We start from the raw sequence: 22,197 nt of genomic DNA, 5'->3' as shown, positions 1-22,197 counted from the left end.
CAGAATGTCTTCTGACTTCACAAATTTCAAGACATTACCTTACTTTATATTTAAATATAAACAAACAATATAATGATAAATAATGTGGTTTTTACCATGTAAAGGACGACATGAGAAACGGACCCAAAAAATTAACATTGTTCTTATCAATGTCACCGAGATGAAGCTTTTATAGGATGGCTAAACGCTTGCAGTAATTTGTGACGTTACAAAATTGTGTATTTGTGGGATTGACGGAAATAGACTGTCCTATTTTTTGTGGAAAAGTCCTTAAATTAACCCGACAATTTCCTAGACAAATACTACTTTGAAGAGGTAACCACTATGAGGCAAAATATGACTTCTTGACAAATAATAGCCCTTCGTTTATCTTCTGAACAACAACTCAATGTCGTCCATGTCAGTAATGACAGTGAGTTTATAAGCAACTCCACCTGCTTAAAAATGTTATTGTTTACTCATACATTTCTGACTGTCAGTTTGTTAGCCGGTCCTGTTCTTTCATAACGATTAAAAAATATTGAAATTAAGAAAAATACTTGAAATTATCTCAAATGTACATATTGTTTGATTGTTAAATGATATTGAACAAATAATGAGTAATAATTCTTGAAATTATGTTTATAATTTTATGAATTTATTGTAGCTGATAAATGATATTAAGATTTGTTATATATGCAACTCTATTTTCTTAACAAATTCCAAACTATTGAATACTTGGTTGCCTATGTTTCCAGTATTTTAAGACAATTATTTATAGGTAATAATGACAGGAATCAGTTGCGCACTGGGCGACCTCCTAATGACATTGGAGTGTTCAAAATATAAGGAAAAGTGAACCTGTCACTAGTTAAATATTCACTTAAAAAAGTAAAAACATTACTGCACTGAATAGTCGACATACGATCTATTTACCTTCTAGAGGTAAGTTCTTTTATAGTATATCAATATATTTCCAAAAATTCCTAACCTTAAATTCAAAAAAACGATAATTGATAGTAATTAAATACCTTCGTGGCATTTGTAAATATATCAAATAATTTAATTATCATTTCAACACAACTAATTATATTTACAATTTCTAGGTTATTAAACATGGCACTTAGTACACTAGATGTAGAAACAACCCCCTTCGAAGGCCAAAAGCCCGGTACAAGCGGGTTAAGAAAGAAAGTCAAAGTATTTATGGAAAAACATTATACAGAAAATTTTATACAGTGTATAATAAACGCTCTCGGGGATAAAGCTAAAGGATCCACATTAATTGTTGGAGGAGATGGCAGATATTTTTCCAAACAAGCTATAAACATTATTATAAGGATTGCATCTGCAAACGGGGTTCGTATTTTCTTTTGCTTTATTTCCCTAAGCATTTGTATTTTCTAAAATAAAAGAAATCTTAGAATGTGTACATGTACATTTACTTTTTTAACTATTATTATATTTGCTATTCAGATTTATTTCAATTTTATTTGAATTATTTAGAGATCCAAATACCGAGTTAAATATTAATTATCTATGATGCAATCTATATAAAATATTGAAGAAATATTACTAAGTAGATGGTAACATTTAATTTATCTGTTGACTTTCAAAATAAAACAAATTTTAACTAATTTTCAAGAATACAAAAAATAATATCAAATATATTAGTATAAAAACAAATTTTCAGTAAAAAGTGAGTTTTTACCAAACACCACAACAACAAAACATTGATTTTTTACTGTTCTTCAATTGTTCTATTGCTCTAAGTACTTGGTTATGATTTCATTTGAATCTTTATCAATCTATGAATTTTAGAATTTTCAACTTTTACCCTTTTTTTCCTAGTTAAAATTATAATTATAAATATTCTTCTCTAATTATTCTTTGCTTCCTAACTTTTCATTTATCAATATTGTTATTTCCTACTGATATTATTATTCTTTAAAATTTCAACTGTCTCTGCCATTTTTGTAATTCCCTCTCGATAATCTTTCATAAGTTTATTCATATTTTTCTATTAATATTTTGACAACTCTATATACATAGGTAAATTTATGTCATTTTCATGAATTTCTGCAATACTTCTTTTTTATTGCAAATCCATTTAAGTAGTTCTTAAACAATCAACTTAGTTCAATATATATTATACAGATTGAATGCTCTGCTATTTGCTAATATAAGCTAATATATAAATGAATATATTGTACTGACGTAACTTATTTCAAGTAATAAAAATTCCACTTAATGATTGAGAGATATTTGCCAAAATATTCTATTTAAAATGGAATTTTTATCCATAAAGTGGTCCTCTCAGCTATATAAAACCAGTGTTTGAACAATATCCAATGAATACATACATAAAACTCGTAATAAAAAATATGCATAAAAAGATCATTAATTAGATAGTAATGGACACATTAAAACTTAATTCAAATAATAATAATGACAACAAAAAACTGTTTTTTTATTTTTATTTATTAATACTGGGTGGTCAGATAAGAATGCAAAAAGGTATATCTAGAATTAATTTTTTTTCAATACAATGGTTTTCCAAGATGTACATAATGTAGAGTTCTCAAATAAACTCAGTTTATCACAACTCAAAATAATTAAATGATTGACTAACTTTTTTATAAAATAGCTTATCAGAGCAAATTTGAACACTAGAGGTAATGGTAGTTGGAAAAGTCATCCAGGTCTAGTAAAAATTTTTCTAAAAAGATATACTCTTTAATCTCAAAACCAATTTAGATGGAACTGAATAAGATACTAAAACAATCTGAAATATATTTTTCATTATTTATTATCCTTTCTTGAATATTTCCAAATGTACTATTTCAGTTATATAATAATTTCTCTGGGCAATGTTAATGAATTAGTTTATCATAATTTGCACTGGTTGCTTTTTGATAACCTTTTTCGTATATTTATTAGAAATTGCAAGTTTATATGAACCTTATCTTCTAATAGCATGTTTTACCTTTTAAATATTGTAAATATTAATGGATTTATTTATTTCTAGAGCAGTAATTATACAAATGGATTAAGATATTCATACAAGTAGAATAAAATTAACAGAATACTAGAGATTAAAATCTGGAAATACATTATAACACATTTTCCCTTATTATATACTTGGAAACAGTTTCAAAAATATATAATTAATTCTACTTATGTGAAAATAAAAACTGATAAAAGCTTATCTAAATAATTTTGATTCCATTTAAATCTTTGATGCTATTTTAATTAATAAGAAACTCATTATTGTGGATATTAATAAACTTCTAGCAAAATTATATTCCTCACTTACTAGTAAACTATCATTTTTATAGAGTACACGTCCTCATTGATATAACTTAAAATAAACATTCGTTACAGTCAAGATCAGGACATGCAGGCAATCAAGTAGCCAGTAACACTCATATCGATATTTCTCACTCACTTACTCTTTCAAGTCATTATTATCAAAAAATCTAATCCAAAAATTGAATCAAAACGTTTCTAGGGAAGTTTTTGTTGTTATTGTCACTATAGTGGATCTTACTGCCATTTCTATTGCATATAGTTCTATAAAATTATCTAAAGTGTTTCCAGTTAACAACCAAAGACAAAATCCCTTTTCGTGTACTCTTACGCTAATTTCCCTCGGATACTTAATGCTTGTTTTCTTATTATTTGTAGTATTTTTGTATTGGATTTGGGGTCCTTTTGACTTTTTTGAGCATTGACGTTGGCGAAAATCAATACGATTTGCAAAATTGTTACCAACAATAAGCCTCGATCTTTTTGGTTTAACTATCAGTTCGAGTTTATACAGTATGTATTATAGTTGGTCTTACAATTCTTTGACTTGGTTTATATTTTAATATTTTCATTTTTCCATATTGTGACATTTCAATGACATGCTATTATTGTTTTCTGTTCTATAACCTCTGATTATGTCATATTAAATGATTTAGTAAAGTAGTTAAATTACTGTCCCAGGTTAACATTGCAAAGAATGGTAATTTCATGGTCACCCATTCTGTATCCTTGATTATTTCTTCCACAATGATATTGAAAAGAACAAGACCCAGATAATCCCTTTATTGAATACCAGATCCCATAGCCATTGGATCAGTCAAGATTCTGATATATGAATTATAACGAAGTCTTTGCCAGCTATATTATGAGTTTTTTCTCATTGGGAACGTGGCAATGAAACACCAAAGTAGACTAATTTTAACATATTTTCTGAGCTTTCGAATACTTATGTATTCACCGTCTGGGAAATAATTAATTGAGATTTGTGGAGGCTTTAAGTTGTATAAATTCTGGATGGGGTCTCATTTACGCGACAAAATTTATACAATACTTTATACCAGTATCGGTTATTACTTCATAATTTTCAAATAAACCAGTAACCAGCGTTCTCTATGAGAGTCAAATATAAAAACAAATTCATTGGATGTATAAGCTATCAAAACATATTCGTATAAAATTTCAATACAATATTACCAGTAGTTGCGGCAAAATCGTAAAATTTTTCTTCGACGCCTTTTATCTTAAATACGAATGGCATTACAAACATTTTTTACTGAGGAAACTCCAAATATTTTTCAGTTTTCTATCTATGTTAGAGACGGGATCACCTTTTTTTGAAACAACCTGTATACGAAAAGTTGTGATTTTTGTATTTCTCGCAAGAAATAATATGAAATTGACAATTGAGTTTATAAATCCTTTGTTGTACTATTTTCAACTTTTTAGTGATTTATGTTAATTTTTATCCAAAGGTAAAAACAAACGTTTTCATTTATGTGATGTGGATGTTTTTCAGTCATCTTATATTTGTTACAGGTATCTAAACTGCTTATTGGCCAACTAGGAATTCTTTCTACACCTGCCGTATCAAGTCTTATTAGACATCACAAAGTATTAGGTAAGTTTCCAAATACTTCCCATATATTTACTTGTTGTGATAGTTCTTTGTATTTTTTCTAAATAATAAACAACAAGTGGAATGTATCTATTATATATATATTCTTTTTCAACCTAACCTAATCAATAATTTAACTGGATTTATACTGAAATGAGTTATATTTTTCACTCTGCTTGTACTAGTGGGTTCAATCCAAGTCCATGAAAGAATTGTTACATCAAAATATATTTTCATTTTGAGAAAATTCACAAAAACGGAAAATGTGCCATTCAACATCTTTAGTTCTATCCTCTATTCACTTTAAATAATATAGCTCATACTGAATTGGTGTTTTGTCATTTTATACATTTTTTACTAACATCTAGATCCACTAAAAAGATCGACTCTTCAACATTTTTGGTAAAATTGTCACTTTTCAACTTTTGGTTGGAAAAATGTTTACTGATCATTTTAAGGAAAAATCTTGAACATTACGAGGCTTCAATTTAATGCATTAAATTTTTTAATATTACTTCTTAGATATCCTTATCACTCACCTGATTACATCCAAGGTTTCTATATGTGTGACCCTTTCACACTTTCCCCCACTTCTCTAATTTATTCCTCTTAACTCCAGTTGACTGCACTGCTTTTGGTGTTTTTTATAGTGGAGCTTACACAATATACGTCCATAAAATAATACATACACTCAGTATTAGTTAAAACAAACTTCAGTATCAAATATTTGTGAAAAGGTTGGTTTTAATATGCATCGTTAAAAAACGCACTACCTCATAGGTGGCGTGGAAACGTGTGCATATTAAAAAGAGTAATGATACGTTTTTGTAGATGTACAATTTATGTCTGAAGTATTTTTATGATAATACTTACCGTTCTGCTGAAAATCGCGAAACTATATAATTTTTAATTATATTTTAAACAATTTCACTGATTTTTAGCTTGGCAGGAATTAATGTAGCTTCACTCTTATTTTTTGGTCTAATTTGACCAGATAATATCTTCCATTACTTTAGAACTTAAGAAAACAAAATAATTTTACAATTAATGATCAGAAATTAGCAGTACCCTCAATTTAATAATGATGAGCTTTTGATTTAATCTACAAGACATGAGATTTTGCTGAAATTCTAAGCTTGTACATAATAGTGCTGTTGAATTTCCAGGAGGAATTGTGTTGACGGCTTCTCACAATCCTGGTGGTATCCGCAATGATTTCGGTATCAAATACAACATTGAAAATGGAGGTCCAGCTCCTGATCATGTTACTGATGCTATCTATGAACATACTACCAAAATAAAATCGTATAAATTCACGCCTAAATTGGAAACCGATAGACTTATTGATATTTTAGGCACAACTACCTTCAATGTAAGTATTTATTAGTTCATAACACCTTTTGACTCACTTTGTATAATACAGATAGAATTCCTTCATTTGAGATCTAAAATTGCTCAATAGTATTGGAAATAAAATTGATAATAGCAAATAATACCTTCACTATAGGAAAAAATTTCTTGATTTTCATTAATTTTTTGCAAATCTCAAAGTTGAAGCAAATTTGGGCTTCAGTAACCAAAAACTAATTATAATAATAGAAGATTAGGATCAAAATTATGGTACTCACTTTAAAAATATATTTACTAACTTCACAAATAATATAAAAAAATATATAGATAAAATTAAAATATAATATTCAAAAAATTGAAGCCCTATTTAATGCCTAAAAACTATATACTTCGCAACAGCTTTTAATGAACACGCCAATACTGCAGACGCCCAGAGCTTTAATTTAGCAGGACTCCTTTCTTTGGAGACGTGCAAGCCTGTGGAATCGGCTACCCAGGCACGTTTTTCCCGAACACTACAACCTACAGAAGCTCAAGACCAATATCCACAGGCATCTTCAGGTCTTCATTATTTTCCTTCTGTTGAAAATCTTCAGTACAAAAAAAAAATAACAATGTGTCAGTTATGAGAAGTATCACTAAAATCCACAATATTTTTATAATGAGGTTATACCCCTACTTAGAAGATTATATTTTAGGCCATACGCTGCGTCGAAAATTGACATACTTTATATTTTTGGCATCAAAATAAATATTAATCATTATGACATTATAATGAAATGATGATTTATTTAACTGTTGTGTCATTATTTTTACTAAATCCATATGCATTGATAATAATAAACTGACTAAACAAAATTTTTTAATACACTAATTATTTTGCTAATTGGAAATTATTAACAGAATATGTTCCGTAACAATCGTTTCCTAGTCAATAATTGTCATATTTATAGGAAATATTTTGCAATAAACGGGAGATTCTTTGAATATTACAAATGAGTGCAAAAGTTGTATATAATTGATAAGTAAATTTGAGATATAATAATTTATCATGCTAAAAATATGTCAAGTTTTCCACCTACTACCTCAAAGAAATTGATTTATTATTTTGTTCGATTTCGATTGGGAATTTGATTCTTTGGTACATACCTACATAACGGAAAAAAATGGAATATTTATATCAAGTTTGCTTTGGACAGTTTTTTCAAGATCTTCCATTACTAATTTTGCTATAACATTTGATATGGAAGCTCCCATAGCACAACCATCAATTTGTTTATATATTTTAATTTCATATTTGAAGTATGTTGTTGTAAGTGTAAGTTCTATAGATGATTTAAGAACATATAAATATATGAAAGGTATAAGAAATTAAAGAAATTCATTATTTTTTTATTATAATAAGTTATTATTTTAAAATAAATAGTGATAGTGAAGTTTACGCAGATAATTTATTGCATATTTGAAGACTTGTTTCATCCTAGAAGAAGAGCTTTACCAATATGGTCTATTAATTCTTAACAAAGTGGCTTCGTATTTTATTATTTATTGTCGATTTACGAATCGCAAAATTTCCAAATAAGTGATTATTCACTGGTTTTCCTATAATTAATTTTTATTGATAAATTAAGTTTTTGCCAACATGACAAATCTTAATAAATTTGTTACCACAAATGTCCTGCATATTATTTAAAATGAAAATTAATTGACATACAGTGCGTCCTTAAAGTAACGTATAAAGTGTAAAATATAATCTAAATAAAAATTAGGATTCGAATGAATTCGATTTTTTTTTGTTTGAATGTTGACCAAAAGCGTGCAAGGGTAGAAGCATCGCGTGCTCGATTTGAAAATGATGTAGACTTCTTAAACCGAATTTTTACTATGGATGAGACTTGGGTACATTTCTACCATCCAGAAACAAAGCAACAATCGATGGAATAGCGACACTCTGCTTCTCCAAGACCTAAGAAGTGCCGTGTCCAAAAATCTGCTGGAAAAGCTCTTGCTTCAGTTTTTTGGGATTGCCATGGAGTTATCCTGATTGATTTTTTTGGTAAGGGTAGAAAAATAACTGGAGATTACTATTCGACATTACTGACCACTCTACGGGAAAAAAATTAAAGAAAAAAGACGTGGAAAGCTATCCAAAGATGTTTTGTTTTCGCAGGACAACGCCCCTGCACACAAATCTCATGTTGCCATGCAAAAAATTCGTGATTTAGGTTTTGAATTACTAGAACACCCCCCTTATTCACCAGATCTGGCTCCGTCCGACTATCATCTCTTTCCTCAACTCAAAAAAAGTTCAAAAGGTCGTAAATTTTCTTCCAACGAGGAGGTAATAAAAGATGTGGAGATCTGGTTTGCAGAACAAGATGTAACATTTTTTTTTTGAAAGGTCTAGAGACGCTGTAATAAATGTATCCAATTAAGAGCAGAATATGTTGAGTAATAAAATATTGTGACATTGAAATTTTGTTTAGTTCTATAGTAGGCTAAGAATTTTTCAATATATTCTCGTATAGTTAACAGATCTTAAATGGTTCCCATAAGGAGTCATAACAGTTTTTTTAACTTTAAATGTATACCAAATTTTGTTTGGAATTAGCAACTAATGAGTGTATTCTGAGAATTTATCGTTATTGATATATATGTATTGAAATTTCAGTTGTACATCGCGTTAATGTATCAAGTCAAACATAATAAGGATTTTTTATTAAAATGCTATGATGCAACCAAAGTTATTGGAATATTGTAAATTGCAATAAGATCAACTGCATTGAAATACCTAGTTGATTATTTTATGATAACAATGTCGATAACGGCAGAAATTACACAATTATAAATTGTTGACCTTCCTATTCAATTCACACCTGCTATTGTTTAAATAGAAATGTTTACAGCATTTATAAAACAATTATCAAAATAGGTTTTTTCAATGACTCCGAAAAATGACTGCAATAGTGATTAAAGCCCGCCATGAGCTAATATTCGGCTATGCATTTTAAACAGACTTTAGTCAAAATATGCAGTTCTAGAACAGTTTACTCATAATAGATTAATCATAATTTGCGAATGCTTTTTTTATTACATTAATTACTGTGACACCTTTACTGTTAACAAATTTTATTTTTACCATTCTGTTTATTAGTCCGGGGGCAGTCAATGCTGTCGTGTCCAATCATAGGTCCAAGGATTCTTATGTATTTTGAGCCGCCAAATTCAAATAAGCCCGGCGCTTTTGCGAAAAACTGGTACGTTTTGTTTAAATCACAATTGTTTAAACAAATTATCAACAAATTGTTTCGGTTTTTATGCAAATATGTCCCATTTTAAGAAGATAAGGTGTCTTGTCATTTTTTCGTATAATTCATATTCAAAACTTTATAAATTTTTGAAAGTCGATGTTAATAACTTTTGTCGAACTGAACATTTTTTAGGTCTAATAACGACAATTTTGTCGGTCTAAGAACCCATTTAAATGTAAATGAGCCTCATCTGAAAAAAGGGTGTTGTCAAAAGTGGAAAATCGAGTAAGCATTTCTTCAGCAAATGCCAACTTTGCTCCAAAGTCGGTATCTTTTAATTCCTGTGTTAACTGGAGCTTATAAGGATGCAGTTTAAGATTTTAAGAGTTTAAGAGTTTTTTTATGCAGATAGTAAATTAGCGACATGAAATGCATGCCAGAACAGAGCCGCTTGTGTTCGAAAGTTAGTAAAAAGCGTCGATTTTTTGACTTTCAATCTTGTCAAAATGGGCCATATTTGCATAAAAAAAATTGTCCGCACTGAATTGCGAGTTAAACAAAACGTACCAGTTTTTTGCAAAAACGCCGGGCATATTTGGATTCAGCGGCTCAAAATACATAAGAATATCACTGATTTATCCTTGGCCTATCATTACACACGGCAGAATTGACCGCTCCCGGACTATATCTATTTACACGTAATTTTTTAAAGAACTTCTTACTAACATACAATCATCTTATTGACTTAAATTTTATGAATTGATCAATTTCATTTTTTATATGGCCTTCAATCAAATGATGCTTCAATAGCTTAATTAAACAGACAGTTTTTCTTAGAAAACTTAAAAATCTTATATTCTGATACTATTTCTAATTTTATATGATAAAAGTAATTTAAAAAAAAAAGAGTTTTATAAACAACACTTTGTTTAACATGCACTAAAACATTAACTTTTTAACTATATCTTGGTACAAACTGGTCATTAAGAATTATTTAAATAATTCAGGATGTTCCGGGACTCGATGCAAAAAATTCAGGAGAGAGTGGATGACGTGAAAATAATGTTGTGACATAGAAAAAAAATTTCATAGGCGTTCAAAGTTTCAAACTTATATTCAAGTATATTTTCTAAATTATACATTTGAGCATCATAAATTTTTATTTGATGATTACGTATGTCCATGTAGTGTGTTTCACGGAATAAATAATTCTACACTACTATCTGAAGGCCAGCGGCGGTGGTTAACAATTCGTAACTTTCACAAGGACAACCTGTACAATCTAAAGATAATAGAAATGAATTTTTTTAATTGATTTTTAACAAAAAAGTACTCTTCTTCACCCCTTTCACACCCAGAAAGTGCACGCTATGATTTCTAGATAAAGAACGAGTTAATAATACATTTAATGGAAAAGTACTATATAATTTAGAAAATATACTTGAATATAAGTTCTAATTTCGAAACTTTGAACGCCTATGAAATTTTTTTTCTATGTCACAACATTATTTTCACGTTATCTACTCACTCCCGAATTTTTTGCATCAAGTCCCGGAACACCCTAAAGATACTAATGATAACAAAGTTAAGAGACAAATTAAGTAATATAAAGTAAGGGCGTCAGAGGCGAATTTACATAAGGGCAAATATCTTCCCGCACTTTCTAATAAAAAAATGGAAAAAAATGGATAAAAGAATTATTATTGACTGAGATAATAAAAAAATGGAATATGAATATTGATATTTAAAACCGATTATCATTTCCTCGAATGGCTATGCGAGCGCCCGTAAATTTGCAGAGAGCGTGTAGACCTATAATTACCTTCGGGTTTTGAACAAAATTGATCACTAAGAAGTTTCTTACAAGGGGGTCCCCACACCCGCTTATGCCCGAAAGACCGTTAACGAGATAACAAATAGAAATAGATCTTCTCGTAAATCTTACATGAATAGAAAAAAATGACATGAGAAGTAAAACCTTGTGGTTTTCCCCTTGATTGTCTAGTTTATGCAAATATCTACTATTATCACAAATGTATGTAAATTAGTGAAGTTAGTTAACATGGTGTCAACGTCAGCTAATAGGTTCTGGCATTAGACATTCTTAATTGAAACTATTAATTCATATAAAATATATTAACATCTGCTAGCAACGTCAGACGGATGAATCTTTTGAGTTTACGTTCTAACACTAGGTTTTTAGCCAATAAATTGGTGATGCTAAAGTCTTCCGTTGTACTTTTCACTGATCACTTTAATTTATTCTCTATATTTATTCCGAGGGGGCTAGTAGATTTTTCGCAATTCCGTTTTTGTCCACATATCATGATGGAGCATTTGTTATCTTCCTCTCGAATATTTATATTTGAGTTAGTCACTGAACCCCACAGCTGGATTCCATATGTCCACAAATAATTTTAAGTATATACCAATAACTTATTCTCGATGGATAGTTGTGATTTTCCGCCAAATATCCTATATAGTTGTCTAAATTAAATTCTGAGCGGTTTTTTTTTTCTCCTGAAAAGGTGTGTTCTCCAAGAGAATTTAAGATATTTGACTTCCTTCCTTTCATGCTCTTTTATTATAACGAAGGAACAGATTTGTTGTCTTTTTGTGAAGGTCACGTGGATGGATTCAGTCTCGTTAACTTGAATTCGCCATATTCTTACCATTGCTGTAGCCTATCCATATTTGCTTGAGGATTTGTGATGCAGTTTGAGGTAGTAAAGTAGTGTCATCAGCATGTGTTCCACTAAGTGTGTTATCTGACGTGAGTAAATCGGCTGTATATAGAAGATATAGTAGTGGACCCAAAACGCTACCTTGGGGAACACCGACGTTGATTAGCCTATGAAATACCAATCTTTAAGTTAAGATTTGAGAATAGGAAAATAATTTAAGGGAAGGAATTTCCTGATTTTGTAAAGTAAACATAATTGATACACTTTATCAAAGGATTGATTTACTTCGAGGAATATCCCGGAGCAGTAATTTTTATCTCCCAGATCTTGCATGATTTTATTTGTTATTCTCCGTACTTGCGCCCGATGGTAGAATGTTCCTTTCAGAATCCAAATTGATACTTTCGGTTTACTTGGTTTTTATTAAGGTTTGATTATTTGTTCTTGTTTTTAATATCTTAAGTGAACTGAGTGGTCTGTAGAAAGTAACTTCTTCAGGTGGTTTTCCAGGCTTAGGTATGAGGATGATTTCACCTAATTTCCACTGAAATTAGGCATATTAAAAGGCTTAATTTAAAATTTTATTTCTAGGTGGATGGACGTGATTTTGTCGTTGAAGTAATCGACTCTTCAGAGAATTACGTGTCTCTTATGAAAGAGATATTCGATTTCAAAAAATTAAGAACTCTCATCCGTGGAACTGAACAACGTCCACCGTTTAATGTACTTATTGATTCAATGAATGGAGGTGAGTGTTTTATTGAAATTAATCGTATATGTTCAAGTTTAATCCTAAAAGCTAAATAATTTTTTTAATAAATAACATTTCCATTCAATATATACTAATACTCTCATGAGCTGTAGTATTTTCTTTCAAAAAACGTTAATTTATCTAATCTGTGTAAACTAAGATGACCTAGTAACCTGAAACTAGGATAACATGAATTTTGACCAGCCACGCCCAACCTGTATACCTAAGTAAAAAAAATTAGATATCAAAAAATGTTGTGTTTATTTAAAGACAAGAAATGTAAATTCTGAATTAAGATTTTACAATATAAAAATAAAACATAATAAACATAACATAACACGATAACCCTTACCTAATATAATCACATAATAAAACATAAGGAATTATTCAATTTAGTTTGTTTTTTTATATTTTTCAGAGGAATGAATTGCTTTTAACAAATTTTTGTTTTCCTGTATATTTTTGTATATATATTCCATACAGGTTGCATTTAAATTATTTTTGAAAATCAACAAGGATTTCAAAGTATCCATTTTAAATTGGGTTAGGTAAGGTCTTAGACATTCGCTACTGTTCCTGGGAAACAAATATATCCGATCTGACCAGCAACAACCCACGTATTTTTGGAGACTGACATAAAACTGTCAAATGGATATACACTTTGAGAGAGTAAAAATGAAAAACTTCAGTGACTGTAGGCAGAAGAAGGTAAAACAACATCTGAACACATAATTTGTGCATGTACTGAGAATATTTGAGTTGACCAAGAAGAAAATAAAGTACTAACCTCCCTGAAGCCTCCAGTAATAGTATTCATCAACGCTATGAGACTGTACGAAGAACTGTTGCATAGATGTTTGATCTTAGATCTATCAAAGGGGGACAAAATAGATCTTTCAGGTGGCGGTGCATGTACAAATCCATTAAAAACCAGTCCATAATGACTCTCACAGTAAGAAATATTTTCAGGCAGATATGTCAGAAAATAAGGTTTTCTTTTATCATCTAAGTAAAAAAAAATGAGTACATATAAAGAAATACCCTAATATTATATGTACTATCAGCTCTAGAAATGTCTGTACATAATTCTCTATAAAATTATAGATAGCGTACCAAGCTTGTGCCAATTGTACATTTAATTTAATTTTTCAGTTACTGGAGTATATGTTAGACGTATTTTTGTCGACGAGCTAGGAGCTAGTCCAGACAATAACGTTTGCAGAATTGTTCCATTAGATAATTTCGGTGAAATACATCCAGATCCCAATCTCACATATGCCAAAGATCTCGTAGATAAAGTTAAAGCTAATCCTAGTTACGATTTGGGAGCAGCATTTGACGGAGACGGAGTAAGTACATAATCTTATGTAGTTGCTGGAACATGCTATTTTTCATGTCCGTTTTATTTTAGGATCGTAATATGATTATCGGTAAAAACGCTTTCTTCGTTACCCCGAGCGACAGTTTAGCTGTATTAGCTAATAATCTGGAGTGCATTCCATATTTCAAAAAACATGGGGTTCGAGGTTTCGCAAGATCTATGCCAACAGCTGCTGCAGTTGATAGGTAAGGACACAAGTATAAAATATTTATGGTAAATCAAGTAAAGTAACAACATGACAAGAAAATATTTTTGGAATTAATACAGCAATATTATGCAACGTCTCCATGACATTCAGACTATTTCCTAACATCAACATCCAATTTTCACTGTTGGGTGGATAGAGTTTCAGTAAAAAGTATTCAGATGCTTCTATTTAAAAGGAAAGAACCACCTAATACCTAATTTTTTTCAAAGCTGTCGAAAACAGATTTATTGAGCTGTTTGTTAGTTTCTGAACACACTGTATAAAGCAGAGGTTAAGGTATGTGAATAATGTTTTACCACACTTTTGGTAAAAATTAGTACAGACTGATTTCAAAGTTTTTTGTATGCAATTTTTTTAAGCTGTCGAAAAGAGATTTATTGAGCTGTTGTTATTTTTTGAGCTCTCAATTAAAAGTTAAGATTAATTTCTTCAAGAACCAAATCAAAATCCATGTACCGAAATCATTATAAAATTTATTTTAGGGTTGCTGAGAAATTGGGCAAAGAAATGTTTGAAGTTCCAACAGGTTGGAAATACTTTGGTAACCTAATGGATGCTGGTAGGTTGTCTCTTTGTGGGGAAGAAAGTTTCGGGTAAGTTTGAAAATTGGAGGCTTTATTTTTATGAAAAAAAAATAAAGTCAACTATCTTGTTTTTGTAGTTTTTGTTCGAAATGTTTTTAATTTACTTTATATTGAGGTTTTTGAAAACTGAGTCAATAAAAGAGCAAAATGAAGATATTTATATACTTCATAAAAGCATTTAACTAGATAAATAGAGAAGTAACGTAGAAAAGACTAAATCCGTAGGTACTATCAGAATAATAACAATTTTTTATGATAATCAGAATATAACACGAAGGACAATTATCCCAGCAAATAAAAATCGAAAAGAAGGTGACACAGGGATGTTTGCTATCACCAATCATGTTTAATATTGTAATGCATTACATAATAACTAAAACAATGGATGAAAAATCAAGATTAAACTGAAACCTGTTATGTTTATTAATAACAAATACAAGAGAAAACTAACAGGCTACATAATAACAGTCGAACTAAACATAAACAGTAAAAGATATTGCGAAACAGAAAGCGCCATCTATTTAGAAGGAGCAATTTTGTTATTTAGTCAGTATGGTAAGTAGGAAATGAGGTACTGTAAATGACAATGAAAGAAGATTATGCCCGGCGCAAAACGTTTTTAAGTGACTGTATAAAATATAATCTTAAAAAAATATTTCAACAACAACAAGACTCTTTCAGACCAACGTAAAATCTTCTCTGTTAACTGGGGCCGAAACAGGATAATTAATGAATATCTTTAGAATTTGAATAAAGAAGAGAAGATAAAAGAGACAGTGCCACTGCTAATAAAGGACTCCTCACAACCATACCATAATATAATTATGAAAAGCAAGCCTCTAATTTAAGGATTAAGTTTGAAATAGCAATTGTTATACATCGAATGACCTTCCAAAATTCTGACTTGTAAAAAGCTCGAATTACTATTTTTCTGTACAAATCATATATGGTTGTTGGTTTTGAGCTCTTTCAGATATCCATTCTTAATTGTGACAAAATCTTCAGTATTTTCATGAATCTTTTATTTTTTGGGAACATAAAAAATCTCATACTAACAAGAACATTAATTAAATCTTGATTAGTTTCTATTTCACAACAAAAATCACTAGCACACAGAATGGATAAACTGGTATGTTATGATTAAAAATCCAAAATTGGGAATTGTGCCCATACTGTATACCCATATTTTACCCTTTTGAATAAATTTGGATCGTAACTGGCATCATTCAACAGCTAAGTGATGGCTAAGTTGGAATTTCTGGATCCGTTGGTGATATTCATACTGAATTTACTATTTACTACATTAAAGTCACATTTACATAGTCAATTATGATGATTATGTTGGCAATTTTACTGCCATAAGTTTCATGCCAAAATGAACAAATAAGCAACATGGTAACATCATCAGTAATGTTGGATTATGGTAAGGTCCAAACAAATTTTTCACTGCTTCAATGGTTTCATTGAAATATTGAACATTATATTGTATAAAGAGCTTGTGCCACTTATAAATTTCTTCTTATTTTCTTTTTAAAATCGCTAATGCATGAAAAAAATTCAATAGAGATACTTTGATTCAATTTTTCAATAGTAAAAATTAAACGCTACAAAACAATTCTAGCCTTTACATTTGCTAAAATAAAACTAACAGAGCAAAATAACATAATATGCCAATTTAAATTAGTAACATGTGTATCAAATAAAAATTCTCAATATGAATTGATATAGCTTCAAAAATTTGTAATTATCTCATTTTATTTTCAAGATTTTCTAATTTCAACGAGTTTCTGAGAAAATATTGATTTTTTAGTACGGGATCGGATCATATCCGAGAGAAAGATGGTATATGGGCTGTACTCGCATGGTTGTCGATTATTGAACACAAAAATATGAGCGTAGAAGAGATTTTGAAAGAACATTGGAGTATATACGGAAGAAACTACTTCACCAGGTTTGTATATAGCATTTTTAATAATTACAATGCAGGTACACTACATAAATGTTTAATACTTCCCAAGAAACATGAAAAACGAACAAATATTCAATTTATTTGGAATCTTATAGATATAATATATTTAAATCTTATAACTACAAGCAATTAAAGAAAGATATTTATTTTTGTAACAATTAAATTAAGATTTGAAACAATTTTTTTGATAATCTCACTCAAAATTCCTGCTGGCTCTGCAGTTCTTCGAATTATTTCTGCCCAGCCCTAAACATAATCAAAAACTAGGATAATAAAAAACAACTCTCGATCAACCCGAGTAAAACAACGCTAGTTCCATTCACAAGGAGAAGGAATGCAAATATAAGTGCACCTAACCTTAATCGAACTGAATTGATACTTTCCAATGAACTAAAATATCTCGAAATCATCCTGAATAAAACACTTATTTGGAACAATCAACTAAACGAGGTTATCTCAGAAGCCACTTCGGCTTTATGGACTTGTCAGAAGCTTATTGGCATGACATGAGGACTAAAGCCTAAGAAGATATACTGGGTTTACTAAACAGTCATCAAAATAATGATCAAATATGCAGCTCTTATTTGGTTAAAACTTAACAACAGCTCAAAAACAACTGAACAAGATTCAAAGGATATATATATATATATATATATATATATATACATATATATATATATATATATATATATATATATATATAAATACCTACCACAAGAATTCGAAATAAACTGGTTTTCAGTAACAAGTTTTCAATAAAAACTTTGATATATTTTTCAGATGAGACACCTCGCCATTATCAATCCTCAAAATTCCTAACATTTCCCGATTCCCGGCAAGATCCTAAAATTTTTAGTAAGCATTTGATTACAAGGTATATTCATCCCTTCAACAGTTAACTTTGGAATACTATCTAACATAAAGTTTTATTATTTCAGATACGATTATGAAGAATGTGAGAGTGACGCGGCAAATGCGATGATGAAACACTTGGAAAATTTGATAGAAACCAACGGCCTAATAGGAAAATCTTTTGCCTACAATAGTAAAAACTTCACCGTCACCAAAGCCGATAACTTCTCTTATGTTGATCCCATTGACAATAGCGTTACTAAAAATCAGGTATTGAATTATATTCAATCATAATTATTTCAATTTGAACATTCAATAATCTAATAAGTCCTTGAAATCTGATTCCATATCATATTTTTAAAAATTAGCTTTTACTTTATAGTTTCTTAAATGTTTCAGGGTATAAGAATTTTATTTGACGACGGCTCAAGATTAATCTATAGATTGTCAGGTACAGGAAGCAGCGGTGCTACAATAAGAGTATATATTGACAGTTATGAAAAGAAAAACGTTCTCTCTGATGCACAAGTGAGTAACTACTATTATAAATAAGAGAATAACAGTTGTTACAATTCTGCATTCAGTCTTTATCAGGATATATGTATCACCGCTGTCTTTACTCATTTTTTTTTCTATCCATTCGCATATGTGTTGCTCTCTAATATCTTAAAACCTTATCCTGTTCTAGTATTTTTCTTCATTTATATTGCCCTTTATATTGATTCTTTTCCATTTATCATACTTTCTGTTCTGTATAAACTTATTCTCATATCAATGTTGGTTAAATGGTTTGTTCAGGTTTTATTGCAAAATTTCCACTATTCCTACCCAAAAGTTACATCATTTCTTATTTTTGTCCCAGCTTATATTTATATATATATATATATATATATATATATATATATATATATATATATATATATATATATATATTGGTATAAAACAGGTAAGTCAAGTCATTAGGTTAGAATTCGATAATTTGGTTATCAAAACGCGCGTCAAACAGTGTAATTGCGAGTGTTGGTTCCAAAAATTGATAATACATATTATTACATATGAAATTACTCAATAAACACATATCACACTTGATAAAGATTTGTACTTATGGAATATTTTTTTTTCACATAATTTGTAAGATCATTTAAATAAAGTAGTAATTCCAATCATTTGAAAACCTAACATTCACAGTATGAGGAATATTCATTATGCATTTTATTTCAAGAAATTTTCATTTGATAAATCAGGGAGACTAAGAAATGGTTTTTCATTCTGTTCATTCATTCATTCAATTCATTTTCAGGATTTCTGGATCATTGGTAATATTTAAACTGAATATGTGGTATAGGTTAAACTCAATATTAATTAAGGGTAGGTTTAGCCTAGCTAAACTTAGTTTTATCCAAATCAGTTGTATCAATTTGACAAAAATTATGAATTTGGAGCTTTAATCAGTTGATACTTTCATTTGCCAAATACCCTTGGACTCATACATTATGGCGGTTAATAAGTTGTTGTCTTTGATTCTTCTTTCTTTTTTTTTACTTTATAATCAAATGACTTTTCATTTATCAATATTATGAACGTTCTTTGTATATGTCAGTATGAATTCTAGTGTGCAAATGTCCGAAAATTAGAAAAAAAAATTAGTAAGTTGTACAATTTTGCAGAATTGTTGAGGCAAGTAATATCATATAGTTTTTAAATGGATAATGAGTGTTATAAAACGTATCTAAAGTGTGAATAAAGTCAAAAGTTTGACAACAATGATGACTGCTGCGATTTGATATATTTGTCGTGCATCAACAAAAGAAAATAAATTTCTTTAATTTTTTTCGAAACCTCAAAATTTCATCTGTCTTCAAAAAATTATAAAAGAAACATTTACAAGTATAAACAAACTATGTGTTTTCAAGTGAAAGTATTGATTTATGTATTTGGATGGTTTCCAAATTTATTACTCCTTTATTTGCAATTAACTAAATTTTGTTTATTTTACGTTTATTCTTATTAAAAATCTAGATTCATGCCGGGAAATTTAGATAACGCCAATTTTATATGTAAAATATCGAATTTTATGTTTTAAATCAAGTTCATCAAGATTGGAATACAACCCATTCTTTATTGGTTTTTTTTTTATTTTTAGGAAATGTTGAAACCTCTAATTGCAGTTGGTTTGGAAATTTCTCAACTGAAGAAATTCACCGGCCGTGACGCCCCTACTGTTATTACATAAAAAGTCTAGTTTAAAAAAATCAGTCATATTAGGTGCAAGTGAGGTATTTCGTGACTAGTTTTTTTTGTAATCTGAACAAGTAATTTTTCTCAACTACCTATTATATTTTGTTACAATTTTGATGAAATTATATTTTGAATTGTTTTTATTGTTATCTTTTATTCGAACATTTATATAGGAATACTATATCATTCCGGTGTAGCTTGCAATACTGCCATATGGTAAAGTAACAGATACTGTTGAAACTGGCAAAAGAATAAAATAATGTTTAAATATAATGTGTTTCTGTTAATTGTGGTAACACAGACATTAATAAAAATTTATGTTTGAATATTATTTTTTTATGAGAAATTCATTTACATCCAACGATGATTGTTCGATGGACTACAAAAACATACACCTGACTCAAAAAGAATTGGTCTCTAAAAAAAATAAAATATTACTATAAAATATACATAAAGCGGGGGTCCTACAGCTTCCTTTGCCGCATCCCGTATTTCGTACGTCACACTTTTCATCTACCCACTCGTTTTCCTGGATAGTTCTGGATTTTTAGGTTTGTTAAATCCCTTCTTCCAGGTCCTTGAGGGTCTTCTTCGCCTTCTTCTATTCTGCAGTTGATACATGCTTCCTTCGGCTACCTGTTCTTCTCCATCCTAATTACAAGTTTATACCATCGATACACTACATTTTGAAACCAAACCGTATCGTTTTTCCACGGATGCATTGCTTACTTTGATGACGGCTAAAGTATTTGATTATTGATTCGTCATAGTTCAGGTTTTGCTCGGGGACAATTTTTTCAAGAAACCTTTGATTCAGCATATTCAAGAGAGGCTGTAATTTAAAAAGCTTATCGTTTTTATCAACTGCGTTGTTATTCATACAGTGTATAAACTATTATTGTGCAAAATCGGTTTTTTCTCATAGTATTTGAGATCATATTATTGTGCATATCAGCTTCGGTGTCCCAATAACTACGTTTTCCGAGGAGAATGTTATACCTACTAAGAACAAAAATTACAATAAAGCATTTGAGTTCATCAACTATGATGTTTGGATCAGCATAGATTTTGAAAAGTGCATAATCTCGTATCTCTATACAAATTTTGGGAAACATCTTCATCGAAAAATAGCACAAACAACTCTACAGGAGAGACATATTATAATATTGGTTGTGGACTGGTTCGGGAAAGGACTTAGACGTAGGTTGAATGTCGCCAACAGCTCAACAGTAATTGTTTTCTACAGTAGTTGAAGTTGAAAATACCCTTTTAATTTCCTCTTTCGATGGTCTGTCTTCTGTGATGTTTTTAAAGAGTTCTATTCGATTCGCTTCTGTAATATATAGTTTTTCTTCAGTATTGATATCGTTGGTCATATCTTCTTCAGTAGGAACAGAACAACTGCTAAGATCACTTGATCGCCAGATGCTAACTGTCGATCAGGAAGCTTATCTATGTTACAATCATTTTAATTTTCATCCCCCGATTCTTCACCACTAAGAGAACTGGGTTCGGGGGGTTCAATATGTATTAAGTCCCCTGGTAGTTAATAAGAATATGCAATTTGAAGAGCTTCCTCTAAAAAAATGTGAAAAATTTGCATATTATTTCACATCGAAATTTTGCGTATCTACGAGTTGCCGTATGGCTACACATCAAAATAAACATGTGCAGGTGTTACACAAATCAGTATTATCAATACGACTTCTTATAGAAATATGTATTCGTGTTTACTTAAACACCACATCACAAAAGTATGAATATTTATTTCTGGTGAAAAGAGAATTTTTACTTACTCGAACCGTATGTCCATTTTTATCGGCATGGCGACGAGGAGTTTCATTAACCTGCTGACAAACAGCTGTTCGACCACTATCTGCAACTTGCCATGAATAGAGAAGACTGTAAATAAATCCAAGTAAATATATGCTGCCATCTATCCAATACTTTTCTAAGCTTTTTTGAAATTTGCTCTGTAAAATTATATATTTACTGTCGCCATTTGGCAACACTATGCCTTTATGGG

The 22,197-nt window shown here is 29.9% G+C and overlaps 1 protein-coding gene across 1 annotated transcript; it reads left to right on the top strand.

Annotated features, from left to right (window-relative positions):
* Positions 1–765: 765 nt before the first annotated feature.
* LOC130898681 (phosphoglucomutase) lies at positions 766–20,497 on the top strand. The gene is made up of 12 exons (XM_057808138.1): positions 766–924; positions 1,086–1,338; positions 4,825–4,906; positions 6,070–6,275; positions 12,780–12,936; positions 14,092–14,288; positions 14,351–14,505; positions 15,011–15,121; positions 16,923–17,063; positions 18,020–18,203; positions 18,333–18,461; positions 20,077–20,497. The coding sequence occupies exons 2-12, from the start codon at positions 1,096–1,098 to the stop codon at positions 20,164–20,166; spliced, it is 1,695 nt and encodes a 564-aa protein (XP_057664121.1). The 5' UTR covers positions 766–924; positions 1,086–1,095; the 3' UTR covers positions 20,167–20,497.
* The last annotated feature ends 1,700 nt before the right edge of the window (positions 20,498–22,197 follow it).

The sequence above is a fragment of the Diorhabda carinulata genome, chromosome 10 (genome assembly GCF_026250575.1).
Source record: "Diorhabda carinulata isolate Delta chromosome 10, icDioCari1.1, whole genome shotgun sequence".
In the NCBI taxonomy this organism is placed as follows: Eukaryota; Metazoa; Arthropoda; class Insecta; order Coleoptera; family Chrysomelidae; genus Diorhabda; species Diorhabda carinulata.
Note: the sequence above shows the minus strand (reverse complement) of the source record. Positions and strands in the feature narration are given on the sequence as shown.